General features: G+C 41.7%; 1 protein-coding gene across 1 annotated transcript in view; it reads left to right on the top strand.

The window, feature by feature from the left end:
- SLC24A2 (solute carrier family 24 (sodium/potassium/calcium exchanger), member 2) overlaps positions 1–18,848 on the top strand; it is a 289,987-nt gene that overhangs the window by 226,655 nt on the left and 44,484 nt on the right. The window contains exons 6-7 of the mRNA XM_011992665.1: positions 1,974–2,072; positions 5,903–6,021. Of these exons, the coding sequence (XP_011848055.1) occupies positions 1,974–2,072; positions 5,903–6,021 (218 nt within the window). The remainder of the gene's footprint in view (positions 1–1,973; positions 2,073–5,902; positions 6,022–18,848) is intronic.

The raw sequence follows: 18,848 nt of genomic DNA, 5'->3' as shown, positions 1-18,848 counted from the left end.
ATCACCTCATCCTTCTTTCTCACTCCTTAGGAAACCCAAGCCACACACCAAACTCCTTTTCTCCATGAAATATTTTCTTTCCTACTTATTTTGAGAGTGTACTCAATGGTGCACATTCATTGCCTAAATTAAGGTACTTATGTCCTAGAGATTGCCTTTGTTGTGGCAAAGAGACCAGGCTTGTGACTAATGGAGCCGTGAGCAGAAAGGGTCACAGCTTGTGTCATTTTCACCATTGCAGTCCATTGATCTGACTCTAGTTTACAGGTGCTGTCGCTCCCAGCCAGTCACACAAGTCATCACTATGACCACATGCCATGATTCCAAACCACGGAGGCGGGCAGTGGGTGCCAATCTGCCATGCTTTCTTCTAGGAAAAGAAGCTCTCCAGGAGAAACATTTTTGTTTGGTTTGGTTCTAAATAAAAAAGTAGAATGAGATCCCCTGTTAATATGCTGCTAGGGAACACAGCCAACAAAAAAATACACAGTGGGAAAACTGAAAGGATTGTGGTGTTTTGAGACACTCATTATATCTGAATCTAGGCAATCATCAGTTTAAAATGAGAATTTTTTTATACCTTGAATGTTCCCAAGGAAGAAAATAAAGGATTAAAAAAAGGAATGTGCTGTTTCCCTCATCTCTGCAATTTTGCTTGCTTGCTTTTTTATTTTTCTTATTGCATGCATTTACCTATTATGTCAATAATAAGAAATGAAACATTGCACTTGTGGTACAGCTGTTTAAAATGATTACTTTGAGAATGGCATTTTTTCTAGTACCTTTTTTTATTTTTCCATAAGTTATTAGGGTACAGGTGGTATTTGGTTACATAAGTTCTTTAGTGGTGATTTGTGAGATTTTGGTGTACCCATCACCCATATGCACACTGCACCATATTTGTAGTCTTTTATCCCTCGTCCCCTTCCCACTCTTCCCCCCAAGTCCCCAAAGTCTACTGTATTATTCTTATGCCTTTGCATCCTCATAGCTTAGCTCCCACGTATCAGTGAGAACATATGATGTTTGATTCTCCATTCCTGAGTTACATCACTTAAAATAATGGTCTCCAATCTCATCCAGGTCACTGCAAATGCTGTTAATTCATTCCTTTTTATGGCTGCATAGTACTCCATCATAAATATGTGATGGAATATATATAGAGAATATATATGTATATATACTTTATTCATTCATTGATTGATGGTCATTTGGTTTAGTTCCACCACTTTGCAACTGTGAATTGTGCTGCTATAAATATGCATGTCCAGCATCATTCCCAAAGCATCTCATCACCATTACTTGCTGCACTCAGTTGATCCTTCCTTGCCCTAAATCCACAAATGGAATCAGTTGCCTTCTTGATGCCTTAATTACAGCTGACTCAGCTAATCTGGAAAGCTGTGATGCATGTTCCTGACTCGTTTAGAAACAGCAATGTTAGTTATAAGACAGGTTGAGTATCCCTTATGTGAAATGCTTGGGACCAGAAGTGTTTCAGATTTCAGATTTTGGCTTTTTCAGTTAGGGATACTCAACATGTTTGAAAACTGAAGTCAAATCAAAGGACCCCTGGGCTTGGCTTTCCTTCCCAGCCCATTGTTAAAATCTGGTCTGGAATGAGCATTTAATTTCAGAGAAATGGCCATGCCTCCAGTGCAGCTCTGTTCCTCTAGACCTGTTTTGGATCTCAGCAATAGGGGAGCTTTAGTGTTGCTTGGTGCTTTTGTTAATTTCGTGAGCAACTGGAAAGGGAGAGAAGAGATTCTCAAATAGAGAATTGGGCTGAAAAATCTACAAAGGCAAGAAAGTACCCTTCGGGAAGGTCCTGGTGCATTGGGATTGGACAGAATGGAGTGGTCATGCTATTAGTGCAGTGTGACTGAGGAGGCCACATGCCTGCTTGGCCCTGAGACTCTCTTTTTATCTTCTTTCTCATTGTGTCTCCTTCCTGCCACTTTCTTTTGCTTCAGGGAGGTTCAGAGAAAAGGCTTCAATTCTCCACAAGATCGCCAAGAAGAAATGTCATGTGGATGAGAACGAGCGGCAGAATGGGGCTGCCAACCACGTGGGTGAGTGCAGGGAAATATCCACCCTATACCTTTCCTAGGGGAAGTGAGGGGAGCAGAGAGGCAGGACCAGTGTGGGCACCCCTGACTCAGTGCAGACACACACCGCTGCAGCACAGACCTTCCCTGCGCAACAGGAAATGAGTCCCTCTTCCCCTAGTGTGTACAGGGTATACATGGACACAGTATGTCACCAGTAACTCTAGAAGAAGTCCAAGAAAAGTAAACGTATTCTCTGGGGAACGTGAAGTAAAACCAACTCTTAACTAGTCATCCCCATTCAAGAATAGAAAATCACTGTATTTCAGGGATTCCACATAAACAGGATACACACACGCATACACACACACATACACAATGTCATTTAATGTTTAATCAAAGGTAAGAGTCCCCGTTCTGTAAATCTTGACTGGTAACCAGATTTTTACACCTGTGACATTGCTTATGGCACACTCTTGGTCACTCCTGAACTGAGTGACAGAGTCCTTTTGAGATGATGCTAAATAAAACAAATATTAAGAACCTTGGGTGAATAAAACTCTGTTTGGAGAAGTCTATTGGCTGATGTGATACAACCTTAGATGATGCTCGTTTTTTAAGAATTCAGCAATAACAGCCCCCAGGTCTCTTTTCACTGACTTTTGCAGAGCTCCTGTGTGACCAGATTGTGACATTCAGACATCTTATTTTAACTTGGAACATGATGTTCCTTCTCTCCTGTCTGTAACTATAATATAGCTCTCTCATTCTAAATTCAAACTAAATTTAACCTGATCTGGATCTATGCTATAAACGAAGCTATTACCCAAGTAACTAAAATTATCTGCAGACAAAATTCAACAGCATTGCTCTCAAAATACTGACACTCCATAGAAGAGTTTCTGCCTTTCCTGTTATCCTAACTTCTACCTCAGGGAAAATTTTTGGCTGAGAAACAGTTAAGATGCAATTAGACATGAAAAGAAAAACTGGAAAGAAGTCAGCTAAAATGTTAACAATAGTTACTTCCTAAAGCTGGGATTATGAGTTATATATATTTTTTCTGCTTCTTTATGCTTCTATAAAGTTTTTCAGAATAAGCGTATTTTGCTTTTGTACTATAAAAATGTAAAGCCACACCATGAAAGTCTATTGCATAGGTTGAGTTTTGTTTGTGATGTTTAGATTCAACTACACAAGCTATTTTTTCTGCTTCACTTGTTGACTTGTCTTTTATGGAATGAGGTGGCTTGGATTCCTGGGCTCAGTCCCAGTCCTCCTCTTAATGACTGGCCAACCTTAGACTTGGATTTAATCTTTTTTAAGGAGGTAGGACACTTAATTCCAAGGATTCTTCTCACGTTATTGAGTCTCTGAATGACTTTGTAACTAGAAAATGTTCTTGGGTCTCCGAATGACTTTGTAACTAGAAAATAGTGTGTGTCTAATGCTTTTCAAAGTAAGTCCAATATTTATTTTCATATTTTCTTTTATTATGAACCTTCAGCCTGCTGTGTAAAAGCACTTTATAAGCTAAGATGTGCACACACAGGTTAGGTATTATGCCTGGCAGGCAGTCTCTGCTCATCTGTTCATCTCTGTTCTTGGACATCTTAACTCCCCTTTTACCCAGTATTCTGTGTTGCTAGGGTCAATTTGACCATTGCAGGCTGATCCTAAGGTTGTATCACATCAGCCAACAGACTTCTCCAAACAGTTTTATTCACCCAAGGTTCTTAATTTTTTTTTTTTTTTTTTTTTTTTTTTTTTTTGAGACAGAGTCTTGCTGTGTCTGCCAGACTGGAGTGCAGTGGCGCCATCTTGGCTCACTGCAAGCTCCGTCTCCCAGGTTCACGCCATTCTCCTGCCTCAGCCTCCCCAGTAGCTGGGATTACAGGCACCCACCACCACGTCCGGCTAATTTTTTGTATTTTTAGTAGAGACAGGGTTTCACCGTGTTAGCCAGGATGGTCCCGATCTCCTGACCTCGTGATCCACCCACCTTGGCCTCCCAAAGTGCGGGATTACGGGCGTGAGCCACCACGCCCAGCTGGTTCTTAATATTTTTTTATTTAAATAACTGAATCAAGCATACTAAGATAAACTGGCATAGCCACACATAGCACAACATCACATACATATTGCTGTCACTACTAAAAACTTGGAAAGATAAAGTAAATTTGAGTTTCTATGGTTTTCCATATTTAAATCTATTCGTGTGTCTATATTCCACAACTAAATACATAAAGAAACATAAATATTTCCCTATGATTTCTAAAATTTGGCTGCTTCAAACTCAACAATTTTTATGTAACTCTCAAATTATTTTCTTAAGCACCAGTGATGGAAATGTCTAGTCCCTCTGAAGCGACTAGAAGAAAAAAAAAAAAAGCATATTCTCATGTTTCATAAGCAGGTGATACTGCTCGGATCTGATACTGATGAGCATTCTGATACCCCCAGCAATCCTGACAGCATACTACAGCCTCATTCCATCCCAAAATCCATGATTTGACCCAAAACAGCCAGAGTGTGTGCTCTCAATAGGAACCTTTTAATTTCCCTCCCAGTGAAGTCCCAGCAGACCTCAGTGGTACTGGAACATTGATCACCTGGGGGTACTCCTCTTTGTCATGACAAAAAAATTATTCTAGTGAAAGGTAGGCACTATAATAAGGATCCAAATAGTTTATGCTTCTTGGTTGCTCTGTACAAGGCACTATGCTAAGTGTTTTGTATGCATTTTCTTATTTAATCTTTACAGAAATACTCTTTGATCATATTGTTTTTGTTAGTGGTAGTAGTAGCAACAATAGTAGTAGTAGTAGTATTGTTACCATCACCTCAATTTTACAGATGAAGAAACTGAACTTCAGAGAGGTTGAGTCACTTGCAAAGGGTGAAATAGCACAAGTTGTAGATCCAAAATTTGAAGCCAGACCTGATTCCCAGTGTTACAGACTCCCAGTGCTTAACCACTACCCTAGAGTCACTTCTCAAGTGTCAAATCTGCACTTGCTGACCCTCTGGCTTTACTCTAGCTAAATGTTCTCTCCGATTCAGGAATGGCACAGCCTTTGGCCTCTATTACTTGTCCATCTCCCCCTTGCCTTGCCTGCAATAGGATGCTCAGGTGTGGAGTGTGCTAAGTAGCATTCACCAGGCTGCCCTGCCCATGGCCACCTAGGCACTGGAAGAGTTTCCACTCACAGAGCCTGAATTACAGCTGAACATAATGTCCCTTGGAGGTCAACCTGTCGAACCCCTTTATTTCACAGATAAGGTTCCCAAGTCCCAGAGGAAAAAAGGGACTAGCCTAAGGTGGCAGCCTGATCAAAGCAGAGTAAAGTCTAGGACCCTGAAGCCCTAGCTAATATCCTTTCCAGAGTACAGTATGAAAGAAAAGATATTACTGTAAGAAAATATCTGAAGGGTACAGTCCCAGGTGTAAACAATAGTATGTAGATTGGGTGTGGTTTTCATTTTAAAATGTCTATGTTCATGTTTCCTGAATAGCTAGTTGGTAAATTTGCCTAGGCTCAAGAAAGGCATACCATGGGAGCTGATATGGCCCTCAAGGTAAAATGTCATGCCACAGCGGGAAGCCAGGGTGCTATTAAGGGGGCAGGCCGTATGCTGAAAGACATGGGGAAGAACGGTAAAAATCCTTTCCCACTTGTCTCAATATCAGCCGTAGGACTTATCGCCCCTGGGACACCACTATCCTCTGCTTTAGCCCAACATTTTAAGAAGCTTTTTTCAATATTACTCTTTACCCCCATTGATTCCATTTGCTTGCTTTCTCTCTCTCTGTGTGTGTGTGTGTGTATGTGTGTGTTTAAATTGTATCACAGAAAAAATTGAGCTTCCAACCAGCAACAGCACAGATGTTGAAATGACACCATCCAGTGATGCTTCAGAACCTGTACAAAATGGAAATCTCTCCCACAACATTGAAGGTGCAGAAGCCCAGGTATGGCTTTTCTCCATTGCTCTTCTGGGCTGTTGTCCTAGCGTGGCAGCACAGACACTGTATTCTCCTTGGAAGCCCCAGCCCTCAGCTGTGCAGGAATCAGGTAGGGCCTTATTTATCCTTGTGTGTATTTCCCAGTGCCACCCCAGGGTCCCATAAGCACCAACCTCTACATTTATTGAATGAATAAGAATATTCTTTAAGCCACTGTTTCTCCAGGTGGGGTTGGAAGACTCATGCGTCAGCATCTCCTGGGGATGAAATGCAGATCCCTGGGCCATATGCTAGGTGTGATGAAACAGGATCACTGGGAAGCAGCACATAGGAATTAGCATTTTTAATTAGCATCCAAGGTGATTTTTAATGTATGATAAAGCTTGATACCTGCTGCAGTCTAATCCTTTCTCTGTGTCTTTAAGGTCAGTGTTAAGTAATAGAGAAACCACAGCCATCAGACCTCAGTGAGCCCCCTTTGGCTTTCTCTGTCCCTGTGGTTGAAATTAACACTCTCTGGCCCAACCCATTATTCAATGGCACAACCACTTGAATTGTTCAGTCTAGTAGTTGTAAAACCTAACATTTATCAAATACCTACTATTTGCCACAGCTTTGGTACTAGGCATTTTACATATGTATTAGTCTATTTTCACACTGCTATAGAGAACTTATGAAGAAAAGAGGTTTAATTGACTTATAGTTCCACAGGCTTAACAGGAAGCATGACTGAGAGGCCTCAGGAAACTTACAATCATGGCAGAAGGCGAAGGGGAAGCAAGCATGTCTTACCACGGCAGAGCAGGAGAGAAAGAGTGAACGGAGATGTGCCATACGCTTTCAAACAACCAGATCTCATGAGAACCCATTCACTATCATGAGAATAGCAAGGGGGAAATCTGCCCCCTGATTCAGTCACCTCCCACCAGGCTTCTCCCCCCAACAGATGGGGATTACAATTTGAGATGAGATTTGGGTGGGGACACAGAGCCAAACCATATCAACATATGTTATCACCTTTAACCTCACAGCTGAAGGTGTAGGCATGAGTAGCTCCATTTTTTTTTTTTTTTTTTGAGACGGACTCTCTGTTACCCAGCGTGGAGTGCAGTGGCACAATCTCAGCTCACTGCAACCTCTGTCTCCTGGGTTCAAGGAATTTTCCTGCCTCAGCCTCCGGGGTAGCTCGCACCACCACACCTGGCTAACTGGTTTTTTTTTGTTTGTTTGTTTTTTGTGATGCATTTTTAGTAGAGTTGGAGCTTCACCATGTTGACCAGGCTGGTCTTGAACTTCTAACCTCAGGTGATCCACTTGCCTTGGCCTCCCAAAGTGCTGGGATTATAGGTGTGAGCCACTGCACCCGGCTAGTAGTTCCATTTTATAGTTGAGGAAACTGAAGCTCAGTGCAATGAAATAGTTAATTGGGATTACCTAGTTTGTAGATGGTAGAGCTGAGATTTCATCTAAGGACTGTCCAACTGTACCATTTCCACCACTCCCTCTAGAACACAGTTGCTCAAAACATAGGCAGAACCACCTTTGGTGCTTGTTAGATTTCTGGATCTCATCCTGATCAGGTGAATCAGAATTTCTAAGACCTGGAGCCCCAAACTTGCATGTTAATTAGGCATTTTAAAACTTGCATTTTACCTAGCTCAGTGTTTCTCAAATTTTAATGTACTTACAAATTCTCTGGGGAGGTCATATTAAAATTCAGGTTCTGAATTTGTCAGGTCTGCCATGAGGCCTAGAGTCTGCAGTTCTAATGAGCTCCCCAGTGATGCTGATGCTGCTGGTCCAAGGACCATACTTGGAGTAGCACTACCCTAAAATCTGAAAGCACTCTCTAGACAGAATTTCCCCCAATGAGCTGAAAAGTGATACAGTGCCTGCGAATAGAAACCAGACTACCAGTCAATATAACCCAGCAGCCACTACTTAAGAAAAAAAAAAAAAAAATGCTAATTGTTGCCTGTTACCCTTATTCTGATAGAAATTATGTATTTCTTTCCTAAGGAAAGTTCCTTAATTTAACAGAAAGAATAAAGAGCCTGCTGCTCCTTCTGCCCTTGTCTCCTCTGCCTTCAACGCTCCTTACCTTCCTGCCCAGAGCCCTGTGGTTCCTTTGCATTAGCTCAAGAGTGAGCTGGCAGAGCAGTTTATGTCCACATGGATAAGCAGCGTGTGACAGCAGGAGGCAGGCCCCAAGGACATCTGGCTGCCCTTGGGGATGGCACAATCACAGGTGTGCAGAGGGCAGCCTCATCCCCATGCCTCTCCATCTGGCTGACAGAGGGACATCTGTGCCCCTGCAAGGGAGGACCTTGCTGCAGGGGAGCAAAAGAGTCCTAGATGACCCCTCTCTGAGCAGAGCTGTGCCCCTAGGTCTCCACAAAGGGGAATGGGACAGATTTGTGCACCACCCTGCTAGGCTCAGAGTTCAAGAGCAATCAGGTCTTCAATTGCAGTCAAGTGACCTGGACCTCAAGCGCAATCAGGACCTGGGCCTGCAGGTCACCATGGCCCTGTAGGACAGCCTAGTAGTGAATTCTAGATCCACCAGGGTCAAGTTATCTAGCTTCCCTGAGCTTTAATTTAGTCGCCTCATCTGTGAAGTACAGACAGTAACAGTACTTGCCTCATTGCAGCTATCATAAGGGTTAAATGAAATAAAGTACATAAAGCCCTTATTACAGAGTTAGATGCTAGATATTCATATTATGTATTCATATTTATCATTAAAACACCATTCAATGTATCCTTTCCCTGAAGGAGCTCATTGTACGTAAAGTGAAAAGGTTTTATGTATATAATATTTGGGGAGCATTCAGGGCATAATAATCAGTGAATGTTTGTGGTATATATGACCTGGTGTGATCTTAGAGGTCTATACAAAGTGCTCTGAGAGCCTGCCAGAGGAAGAAGTTGGTCCTAACTAGGGGAGATATAAAAACTCCATAGAAGAGGCAACATTCAAGCTGGGTGTTGATGGTTGAGTAGGAGTTTGTCCCTCAAAGAAGAAAGAAATAACCAAAGTGACAACATGTGCAAAGGTGTAAAGCCTTAAAAGGGAAAGTCGTGTTTAGTGATTAGAGAGAAAGATGATAGAACTGGAGCCTAAAATACAAGGTGAGGAGTAAGGAGATATCTACTAGAAAAGGTAAGTTGGCTTGAATTTCTTCCATTGTTTATCTAATCAGAAAATTTTGATTATTTATCTAATATGTGTCAGACAATGTACTGGGCACTGGAGATGCCCACATGTTCTAGCAAAGCAGAGAATATAAACACAACCCAATGTGATTATACATGTCCACAAAGGCCATGAACAAAACAAAGCAGCGTGATAGGATGAAAGGAAAGTGGAGAGCCTTCTGTGGGTTGGGAGATGAGGGAAGGCCTCCAAGGAAATGGCATTTGAACCGAGACTGAAGTTCAAGAAGGAGCCAGCCGAGGGAACAGCACCCACAAAGGCAGAAATAAACTTAGCTTGTTTCAGAAACAGAAAAATCAGTATGGCTGGAGAGAGAGTGGAAGGAGGAAGCATGGTAGCGACAAAGTCAGAGAGGAGTGCCAAGCAGAGCTGATAGGCCTTGTAGATCATGATAGGGAAAGTTGACTTCTGTCTAGGGCAGCAAGAAGCCATTGGAAGTTAGCAGATGTGATTTGCACTTGTAAAAGATCCCTGGCGCCATGGTGTCTTAGAGGTTGGATTTGGGGGAAGGAGGGTTTATAGCAAGAGTGGAGCAAAGAGGTTGTTGCAGGCGTTGAGGGAAAGAGCTGATGATGACATGTATTGGTGTGATAGATGTGGAGGAGAGGAGAAGTATGTGGATCATGAAGAACATTGTGTGCACTGCCAACCAGTCTGGACTTCACCCTCTCGGGAGTGGGGAAGTGCAGAAGATTTAGAGGGAGCAGTGGCAGCATCAGATTTGTTTTATAGAAAGACAATTATCTTAGAATGGTCAAGAGGGATCAGAATAGAAAAATACTAGACAAAGGGAGGCGAGGTAAGAACCTGTTGGTTCTGGGATTGGCACACTGTGGTCCACGGGCCAAATCTGACCTGCAGCCTGTTTCTGTATGACCCATGAGACAAGAATGGGTTTTACATTTCTAAAGCTTTTTTTAAAAAGGAAGCAATAGCAGCATCTGTGACAGAGACCATATGGACCTCAAAGCCTAAAATATTTACTATCTGGCCCTTTACAGAAAAAGTTTGCCCATCCTTAGTTTCAACCATCTGTCTTAAAAGACAGAAAAAAAAAGGAATGAGAAGCTTTTCATGTACTGCTATGGAATGACCTCCCATACATGTTGTTTAGTGAAAAAGGCAACATGCCAAATTGTATCCAGTATATTATATTTGTACACTGAAAAAAAGGAGGAAGGGAAATAGCATATAAGCATTTGCTTGGAATGCTGTCAAGTAACTAGTCATGCTACTTGCTTCCAGAACAGGGCCCTAGGCAGTAGGAAACTGGGATGGAAAGGAAGCTTTTTAAAATGCACCATTTTATAACTTTTGAATGTTGAACCAGGCAATTGTATTACCTTTTCCAAAAAAATGCAACACTACTAAAAATAATAATGGGTTAAAGGAATACAGGAGCAGTGTACTTTGGTCACTATAACACAGACTGAGGATGGACCACCTGAATTCAAATCCTAGCTCTGCTGCTTACCAGCTGTGTAACCCTGAACAAGTGACTTAACCTGTTATCCATTTTCCCTTTCTGTGAAACAGGGATAATAATGGCGTCTGTCTCATAGCACCGTTGTGAGGATAAATGCTCTTAGAACAGTTCTTGGCACATTGTAAGTACTGCATAGGTGTGTGCTACTATTAGCAGTACTAAGATTTTTTTAATGGCTATTGAGTAGCGCTAGTGGCAAGGCATCTATTGGTAGACCATGTATGAGCTGCAGTATGAATGGCAATGGCTGGATTTGAGAACCATTTCTGAGCCAGAATTGGGAAGATTTGGTATTGACTTGGTCATGGAAAGTGAAGAAAAGGAAGCTGCAGATGCTGCTGAGGTTTCCAGGCTGGAAAGTCTGGGTGATGGGATGAATTAGGGCTGGGCCTCCAGAGTCAGAAGGAAAATGTGAATGCAGGATGATCAGGCCACCTGAAGCACAGTTTCATGGACATGATTCAATGCCTTTTCATTTTGTTAGTTTTATTTCCTTTTGAGTTGTATTTTTAGCAAGCTCCATTAAAAGTGGGGTGTGCGTCCTGACTTTATTAATGGAAATTATGAGCGCCATGCACCATACTCATTGCTGTTATTCTCCTGAGAGTTTAGCCCGCCCTGTGTAATTAACCTGCTGTTTTAAAAACCCTATTTACAAGTGAACTAATTTCACATTGTGACCTCATCTCCGAGAGGGTGCTGCCATACAGTCTTTATCGTGGCAATGGAGAGCATTTTTAAAATACTGTCTCACAGAGGAATGAAGTTTTTGCTTCATTTGTATATTCTGTGGAACCAAGAAATAGTATGACTTTTTAAATGGCTGAGTGATAATTATCTTTTCCCAGTAACTGCTGATCCAGTGTTGTTGATTCCAACACTGAGAAATCTGATCTGGGATGCCACTGAGAATTTATCAACCTTCTCAAACTTTTGACGTTGAGAATTTAGCCAGGTTTGAAAGACAATTCAAGGCAATATGCTCTCCCACCCAGAACCCAGCATTTTCTAACATTTCAATTTTGCCAATCTAGATGGGTGATTTGCACTTGGCCCACATACACTGCAAAACTGCCTGCCTGCTGCATCATAATCCCTGCTGCTGTGACACATCAAAACCCTTTAAATATGCTCACAAATGAGGGTAGAAGGGGGAGAGACTTGCAAATTCCTTAGTTCTAAAATCTAAAACTTCAACTTTTAATAACTGTGTCCTATATTTTCACTTAGCATGAGACAGCTTTTTTTATGTGTTTCAGTTTTTATTTCATTTCACTTCTAAGATTTCCCTCTGTCCTTAGGGAAATCAGAATTGTCCCTGCTTTGGCTAAGAGCTTCCCAGATGCACCTGTGGGCAAACAGATTTATATAAGAAAATCACATTCCTAGGAATGTGATTGATTGATTGACAGATACAGAGATAGGTAGATAGATAACACATGGTTAGAGATAGAGAACGTGTAAAATTCAAGTGCTTTTATTCTCACTTTACAATTCAAATATTACCTTGCCATATTAAGCTCTTCCTTTCTCGGGAATTCAGCTCTGACTTATTTCTCCATACTGTTATCTTTACCTAAACTCAGTGGAGTTTTTAAGATCTGCTTTTATAAAGCCTCATAATGCTGATAAAAATGTTTGAGTTTTATGTCACAAAGTGAAGAATGAGTAGGGGAAACAGGATGCAAGTGACTGTGGTTTTTAATTTCTCTTTTTAAAAAAAGAAATGCTCAAAAATACCTTCCTACTCTTAAATTTAGATCTCTGAGGTTGATTTTAAAAAACATGTCATGGCCAGGCATGGTGGCTCACACCTGTAATCAATCCCAGTTTTGGGAGGCCAAGGCAGGTCGATCACTTGAGCTCAGGTGTTCAAGACTAGCCTGGGCAACATCACAAAACCCTATCTCTACCAAAAATACAAAAAATTAGCAGGACATGGTGGCATGCACCTGTGGTTCTAGCTACTTTGGAGTCTGAGGTCAGAGGATCACTTGAGCCCAGGAGGCAGAGGCTACAGTGTGCCATGATCACCCTGGTACACTCCAGCCTAGGCGACAGAGGAGACCCCATCGAAAGGAAGGAGGAAGGGTCATTATAAAAACCAACAGTTTTGTTACAGATTGTTGGAAGGGAGGGAGGGTCATTATAGAAACCAATAGTTTTGTTGCAGATTGTCGGAAGGGAGGAAGGAGGGAAGGTCGTTATGAAAATCAGAAGGTTTATTACAGATTGTTGTTGTCATTGTTGTTTAAAGTTGCAGCTATGATTTTAGACCCTCTTTGGAAGATTCTGTAATAAATGTTGGTCAAAAAATGTTAGCTCAGATACGGATTTCTAAGATCATCCAAGTATTTGGTACCTGGAATTCATATGATGTCTTTCTCCCTAAAATATAATTCTTAGTAAGCAAACATTTAAGTTCTTAGCAGTGGTGAGGTTTAATACAGGGTTTGGGAACCTCCAAAGAGAAAGTCACCTTTCTAAATAGTTAAGGAGTAACAGCCAGGTCCACCATTTTGAAAGTTTGAAAATAGGCAAGAACTGCATTTCCCTGGTTTTTCAATCTCCTGGAACATCAATCAAGTATAATAAGAGGTTCTGCCACCCAAGAAGTAAAGGCATTGGTGAAAAGTGGGTGTGTGTATTTGTGTCTGACACCACTAGAACATAAGAGCAGTGCTGGGGGAGATACCAAAGCTGAAGAGTGAAAGAAGTAAGAATATCAAAAGACTCTTCATTGGACTCTTTAGTTTTTTTTTAGGGTTGGGGTCTTGTACCATCACCCAGGCTGGAGTGCAGTGGCGCAATCATGGCTTACTGCAGCCTCCAACTTCTGGGCTCGAGTGATCCTCCCACCTCAGCTTCACAAGTACCTAGGACTACAGGTGCACACCACAATGCCCAGTTAATTTTTTTAATCTTTTGTAGAAATGAGTCTTGCTGTGTTTCCCAGGCTACTCCCAAACTCCTGGCCTCAAGTGATCCTTCTATCCAGACCTCCAAAAGTGCTGGAACTACAATTGTGAGCCACCATAACCCAGCCCAGATTGGATTTTTTAAAGACCCGAACAGTGTTAGTGCTATGACTACCTTAGAAAAGAAATCCACTAGTGTCAGAGAATACCCAAGACAAATTATAAAACAAGCAAAAATTAGGAAATTTTTACTGACAAGGCCTTGGCACATGGGTTCCATTTTCTGAAGTGGATTTTTTTTCTGTTAATCTGTACATACATACTTTTCAGGAAAAACTGGGGTCCAGTTTCTGTATGTGATGACCTGAAAAATATTTACCAACTGCTTAAGATGTACTCAGAGGCCCTTCAACACATTTAAAAGATGAAATAGATACAGATCAGACTCTAGAGTTTCTGCCTTAATTTGAATATTGACAAAGAATTATATATTCGCTGAGAATCTCGCTATTAAAAATGCCACTTGTCATTGTGCTTTCTGAAGGAGTTTGAAGAATGTCTATTAAATTGTTCCCATAAGATACATTACGGGCTATTAATAAAAAAGAAAAAACTCCATTACCACTGTGGAAAGAAATACTACCATTAGTATTACTGTTCCTATGAGTAATTTTAATCCAGTTGATAATAAGATGATGAAAATGGTTTTTGAATTATTTTTTATGATTCTCCAGTTGGCTTTTATGTTAGCAAATCTCTTATGGATTTTATCAGCAAGATTTACAGATTTACAAAGCCCATGAAAACAACAAAATCCAATTTACTCTAGCAATACAGAAAAAAATCCACCTCATCCATAAGTTGCACCTCAGAATCGTTGGAGCAAAATGCAAAGTGAGGGAAAACAGTTGCATTCCACCAGACTCTTCAGAAGCCATTCTGCATGATTACAGAATGGTTTCTCAGCCTCTTGGAAAAGTTAGGTCCAGACAGCTTCATCACTCACAGCAAGATATTTTGAAACCTTGATTTCGGTTCAGTCTTGTCCAAGATTAAGTTGTTTTCAGGAGGCCATTAGTGCATGAAACCTTCTCATGTTGTGTTTAGGGTGCCAAATTCTTGATTTTTTCCCATCTATATATAAAACAAACCATATGATGGTATTATAAAGGGAGTAAATTATTTTCTACCACCAGGCAAACAAAGATTTATTATTTTTAAGAAGTCTGTTTTCGGCCAGGAGTAGTGCCTCATGCCTGTAATCCTAGCACTTTGGGAGGCCAAGGCAGGCGGATCACAAGGTCAAAAGGTCAAGACCATCCTCACTAACACGGTGAAACCCCGTCTCTACTAAAAATACAAAAAATTAGCCAGGTGTGGTGGCACGCACCTGTAGTCCCAGCTACTTGGGAGGCTGAGGCAGGAGAATCCCTTGAACCTGGTCGTTGGAGGTTGCAGAGAGCCGAGATCGCACCACTGCCTGGGCAACAGAGCAAGACTCCATCTCAAAAAAAAAAAAAAAAAAAAAAGTCTGTTTTCCACTTAACTGTTAGCTCTGTTGGTTTAGGATGTTCACACAGAAGGCAAAACAAATGTCTCACATGGCATTGCCTTCCAAAAAGAAACACGTAAACTTACCTCTTTTTCACTTATCTTATGGATAAGAGATAAGTGATAGGAAAGTAGAGGATAAGAACAGAGTACAGAGAATTAGTTGGTTAAAAAATACAAATACAGGCTGGGTGTGGTCGCTCACACCTGTAATCCCAGCACTTTGGGAAGCCAAGGTGGGCAGATCACTTGAGGTCAGGAGTTCAAGACCAGCCTGGCCAACATGGTGAAAACCCATCTCTACTAAAAATACAAAAAAAAAAAGTTAACCAGGTATGGTGTCTGGCACTTGTCATCCCAGCTATACAGGAGGCTGAGGAAAGAGAATCGCTCAAACCTGGGAGGCAGAGGCTGCAGTGAGCCAAGATCATGCCACTGCACTCCCACCTGGGTGACAGAGCAAGACTCTGTCTCAAAAAAAAAAAAAAAAAAAAATATACACACACACACACACACACACACACACATACATACACAAATGCAAAGACATTGAAAAATTAAAAGAACAAAGATAAAGAGATCTTTCTGAGGCTCAGTAAAGAATAAGTGGACAAAAAGGGCAATTTAAAAATAAAGTGAACGCAATGATTTATTTCAAAGCCAAAAAGATCTATTCAAAAATGAGATCTTTGAAAAAGATAAACATGCATATGGGCATTGTATTAGTCTACTGGGGCTACCAGAATAAAATACCATAGACTTGGTGGCTTAAACAACAGCTTATTTTCCCGCAGATCTGGGGGGTTGGAAGTCCAAGATCAAGATTCTGGCAGATTCAGTCTCTGGTAAGGGCTTCCTTTTTGGCTTGCAGATGGCTGCTGTCTCATTATGTCTTCACGTGGCTTTCCCTTGGTGCACGTGCACCCCGAGGGGAAAGAGAGGGACATAGAGACAGAGAGCACAAGCCTTCTGGAATTTCTTATGATCCTATTGAATCAGGGCCCCACCCTTATTACCTCATTTAACCTTAATCACTTCATTAGAGGCCTCATCTCTGAATACAGCCACACTGTAGGGAGTGGAGTTTGGGCATATGAATTGGGGGTTGGAGGGAGGGCTCATAAACTTTCAGTCTATAACTGTCAATAGGGACTGACATCAGAGTTGAGTAACTGAACTTTTCTGAATACAGCTCTCTAGTTTTCTGTCATGTGGTCTAACAGTTTTTCTTCTTCCAGACTCTCCCTGTTTTCATCCGTTTTCAAAGGGGAAAAGCAAATGATGCTTTATCCTCAGCCTTAGAGCCCTTAGGAAAGCCATCCCAGAACTCGGGTTTGCTTTGGAAGTGACTCACAGCACACCTTGCTTGGCGAGTCCTAAACTACAGTGTCAGGGTGCCAAAAGTTCATTTTCCATGTGTCACTTAGAGATTTTAAAGTCAGGTATTTGGGTCTGTAAGACCAAAATGATCCACAACCCAGTAGTGAATAATGTTATAGGTCAGTCTTCCATATTTAAATTTCAAGTATAATGTTCTGTTTTCGTAATTCGTTGACATAATGAAGGCCATTAGTATGCTGACCCCACTAATTAGGCAATATGTTTAGGAAACCATGGAGGCGAGAACAACTTACTATTCCTGAGCCAGCCAGTGTTTTGGGTGGGAGTTTATAGGTATTTCTTTTGTGAAATGCGTACTGTGATTTAAGCTTACAAAATGAAGAGTGTTCTATGGAATGTTTCTGGGGAGGCACCTTTTATTTGGCAAAGAGTTGTTGATTTCAGAGCATTTCCCTCTTTCAAAGTGTGACTGTGCATTTTTGGTAATTTTACCTTCAAGAGTTCCAACTCTACCATTGTTTTCAGCTCTGCACAAAACACAGAATTAAGGTGTCACAATATTATGAGTCTTGACACCTGCTTAGCAGCTTTGTTTCTGATAGAAAGTCTACTTAAAGCTTGCCTACTGGAATAAAATCGTATTTTCTCCTTAGGGCTCTGAATTTTTCTCTTTCATCTTATTTACAAAGGCTTTCTATTTATTCATATTGCCTGAGAGAATAAGAAATTATTGATATCGGGGGACATGCCCAAGATGGCCAAATAGGAACAGCTCCAGCCTCCAGTGCAAGCAACACAGAAGACGGGTGATTTCTGCATTTTCAACTGACATACTAGGTTCATCTCACTGGGGAGTGCTGGACAATCGGTGCTGGTCAGCTGGTGCAGCCTGACCAGCAAGAGCTGAAGCAGGGCAAGGCATCGCCTCACCTGGGAAGCGCAACAGGGAAGGAAATTCCTTTTCCTAGCCAAAGGAAATTGAGACACACAACACCTGGAAAATCGGGTAACTCCCACCCTAATACTGAGCTTTACCAAGGGTCTTAGCAAATGGCACACCAGGAGATTATACCCCACACCTGGCTTGGAGGGTCCCATGCCCACAGAGCCTCCCTCATTGCTAGCACAGCAGTCTGAAATCTAACTGCAAGGCAGCAGCGAGGCTGGGGGAGGGGCACCCGCCATTACTGAAGCTTAAGTAGGTAAACAAAGCCACTGGGAAGCTTGAATTGGGTGGAGCCCACCACAGCTCAAGGAGGCCAGCCTGCCTCTGTAGACTCCTCCTCTGGAGACAGGGCATAGCTAAACAACAAGCAACAGAAACCTCAGCAGAGGTAAATGCCCCTGTCTGACAGCTTTGAAGAGTGCAGTGGATCTCCCAGCATGGAGATTAAGATCTGAGAAGAGACAGACTGCCTGCTCAAGTGGGTCCTTGACCCCTGAGTAGCCTAACTGGGACACATCCCCTACTAAGTGCAGACTGACGCCTCACACCTCACACAGCTGGGCACATCTCTGAGACGAAGTTTCCAGAGCAAGAATGAGATAGCAACACTCTCTGTTCAGCAATATTCTATCTTCTGCAGCCTCCACTGCTGATTCCCAGGCAAACAGGGTCTGGAGTGATCCTCAAGCAAATTCCAACAGACCTGCAGCTGAGGGTCCTGACTGTTAGTTTTCCTTCTAACAAACAGAAAAGACACCCACACCAAAACCCCATCAGTACATCACCATCATCAAAGACCAAAGGCAGATAAAACCACAAAGATGGGGAAAAAGCAGTGCAGAAAAGCTGGAAATTCAAAAAATTCAAAAAATCAGAGCACATCTCCCCCTCCAAAGGAACGCAGCTCATCGCCAGCAATGGATCAAAGCTGGATGAAGAATGAGGATCAAAGCTGGATGAAGAATGACTTTGATGAGTTGAGAGAAGGCTTCAGTCAATCAAACTTCTCAGAGCTAAAGGAGGAACTACATAACTAGCGCAAAGAAACTAAAAACCTTGAAAAAAGATTTGACGAATGGCTAATTAGAATAATCAATACAGAGAAGGCCATAAACGAACTGATAGAGATGAAAACCATCACACAAGAACTATGTGACAAATGCACAAGCTTCAGTAACTGACTCCATCATCTGGAAGAAAGAGTATCAATGACTGAAGATTAAATGAATGAAATGAAGCAGGAAGAGAAGTCTAGAGAAAAAAGAGGAAAAAGAAATGAATAAAGCCTCCAAAAAATATGGAATTATGTGAAAAGACCAAATCTATGTCTGGTGTGCCTGAAAGTGACAGGGAAAATGGAACCAAGTTGGAAAA

Source organism: Mandrillus leucophaeus, unplaced genomic scaffold (genome assembly GCF_000951045.1).
Source record: "Mandrillus leucophaeus isolate KB7577 unplaced genomic scaffold, Mleu.le_1.0 Scaffold415, whole genome shotgun sequence".
Classification (NCBI taxonomy): domain Eukaryota; kingdom Metazoa; phylum Chordata; class Mammalia; order Primates; family Cercopithecidae; genus Mandrillus; species Mandrillus leucophaeus.
The sequence above is the reverse complement of the archived record's forward strand: the minus strand, read 5'-3'. Positions and strand labels throughout refer to the sequence as shown.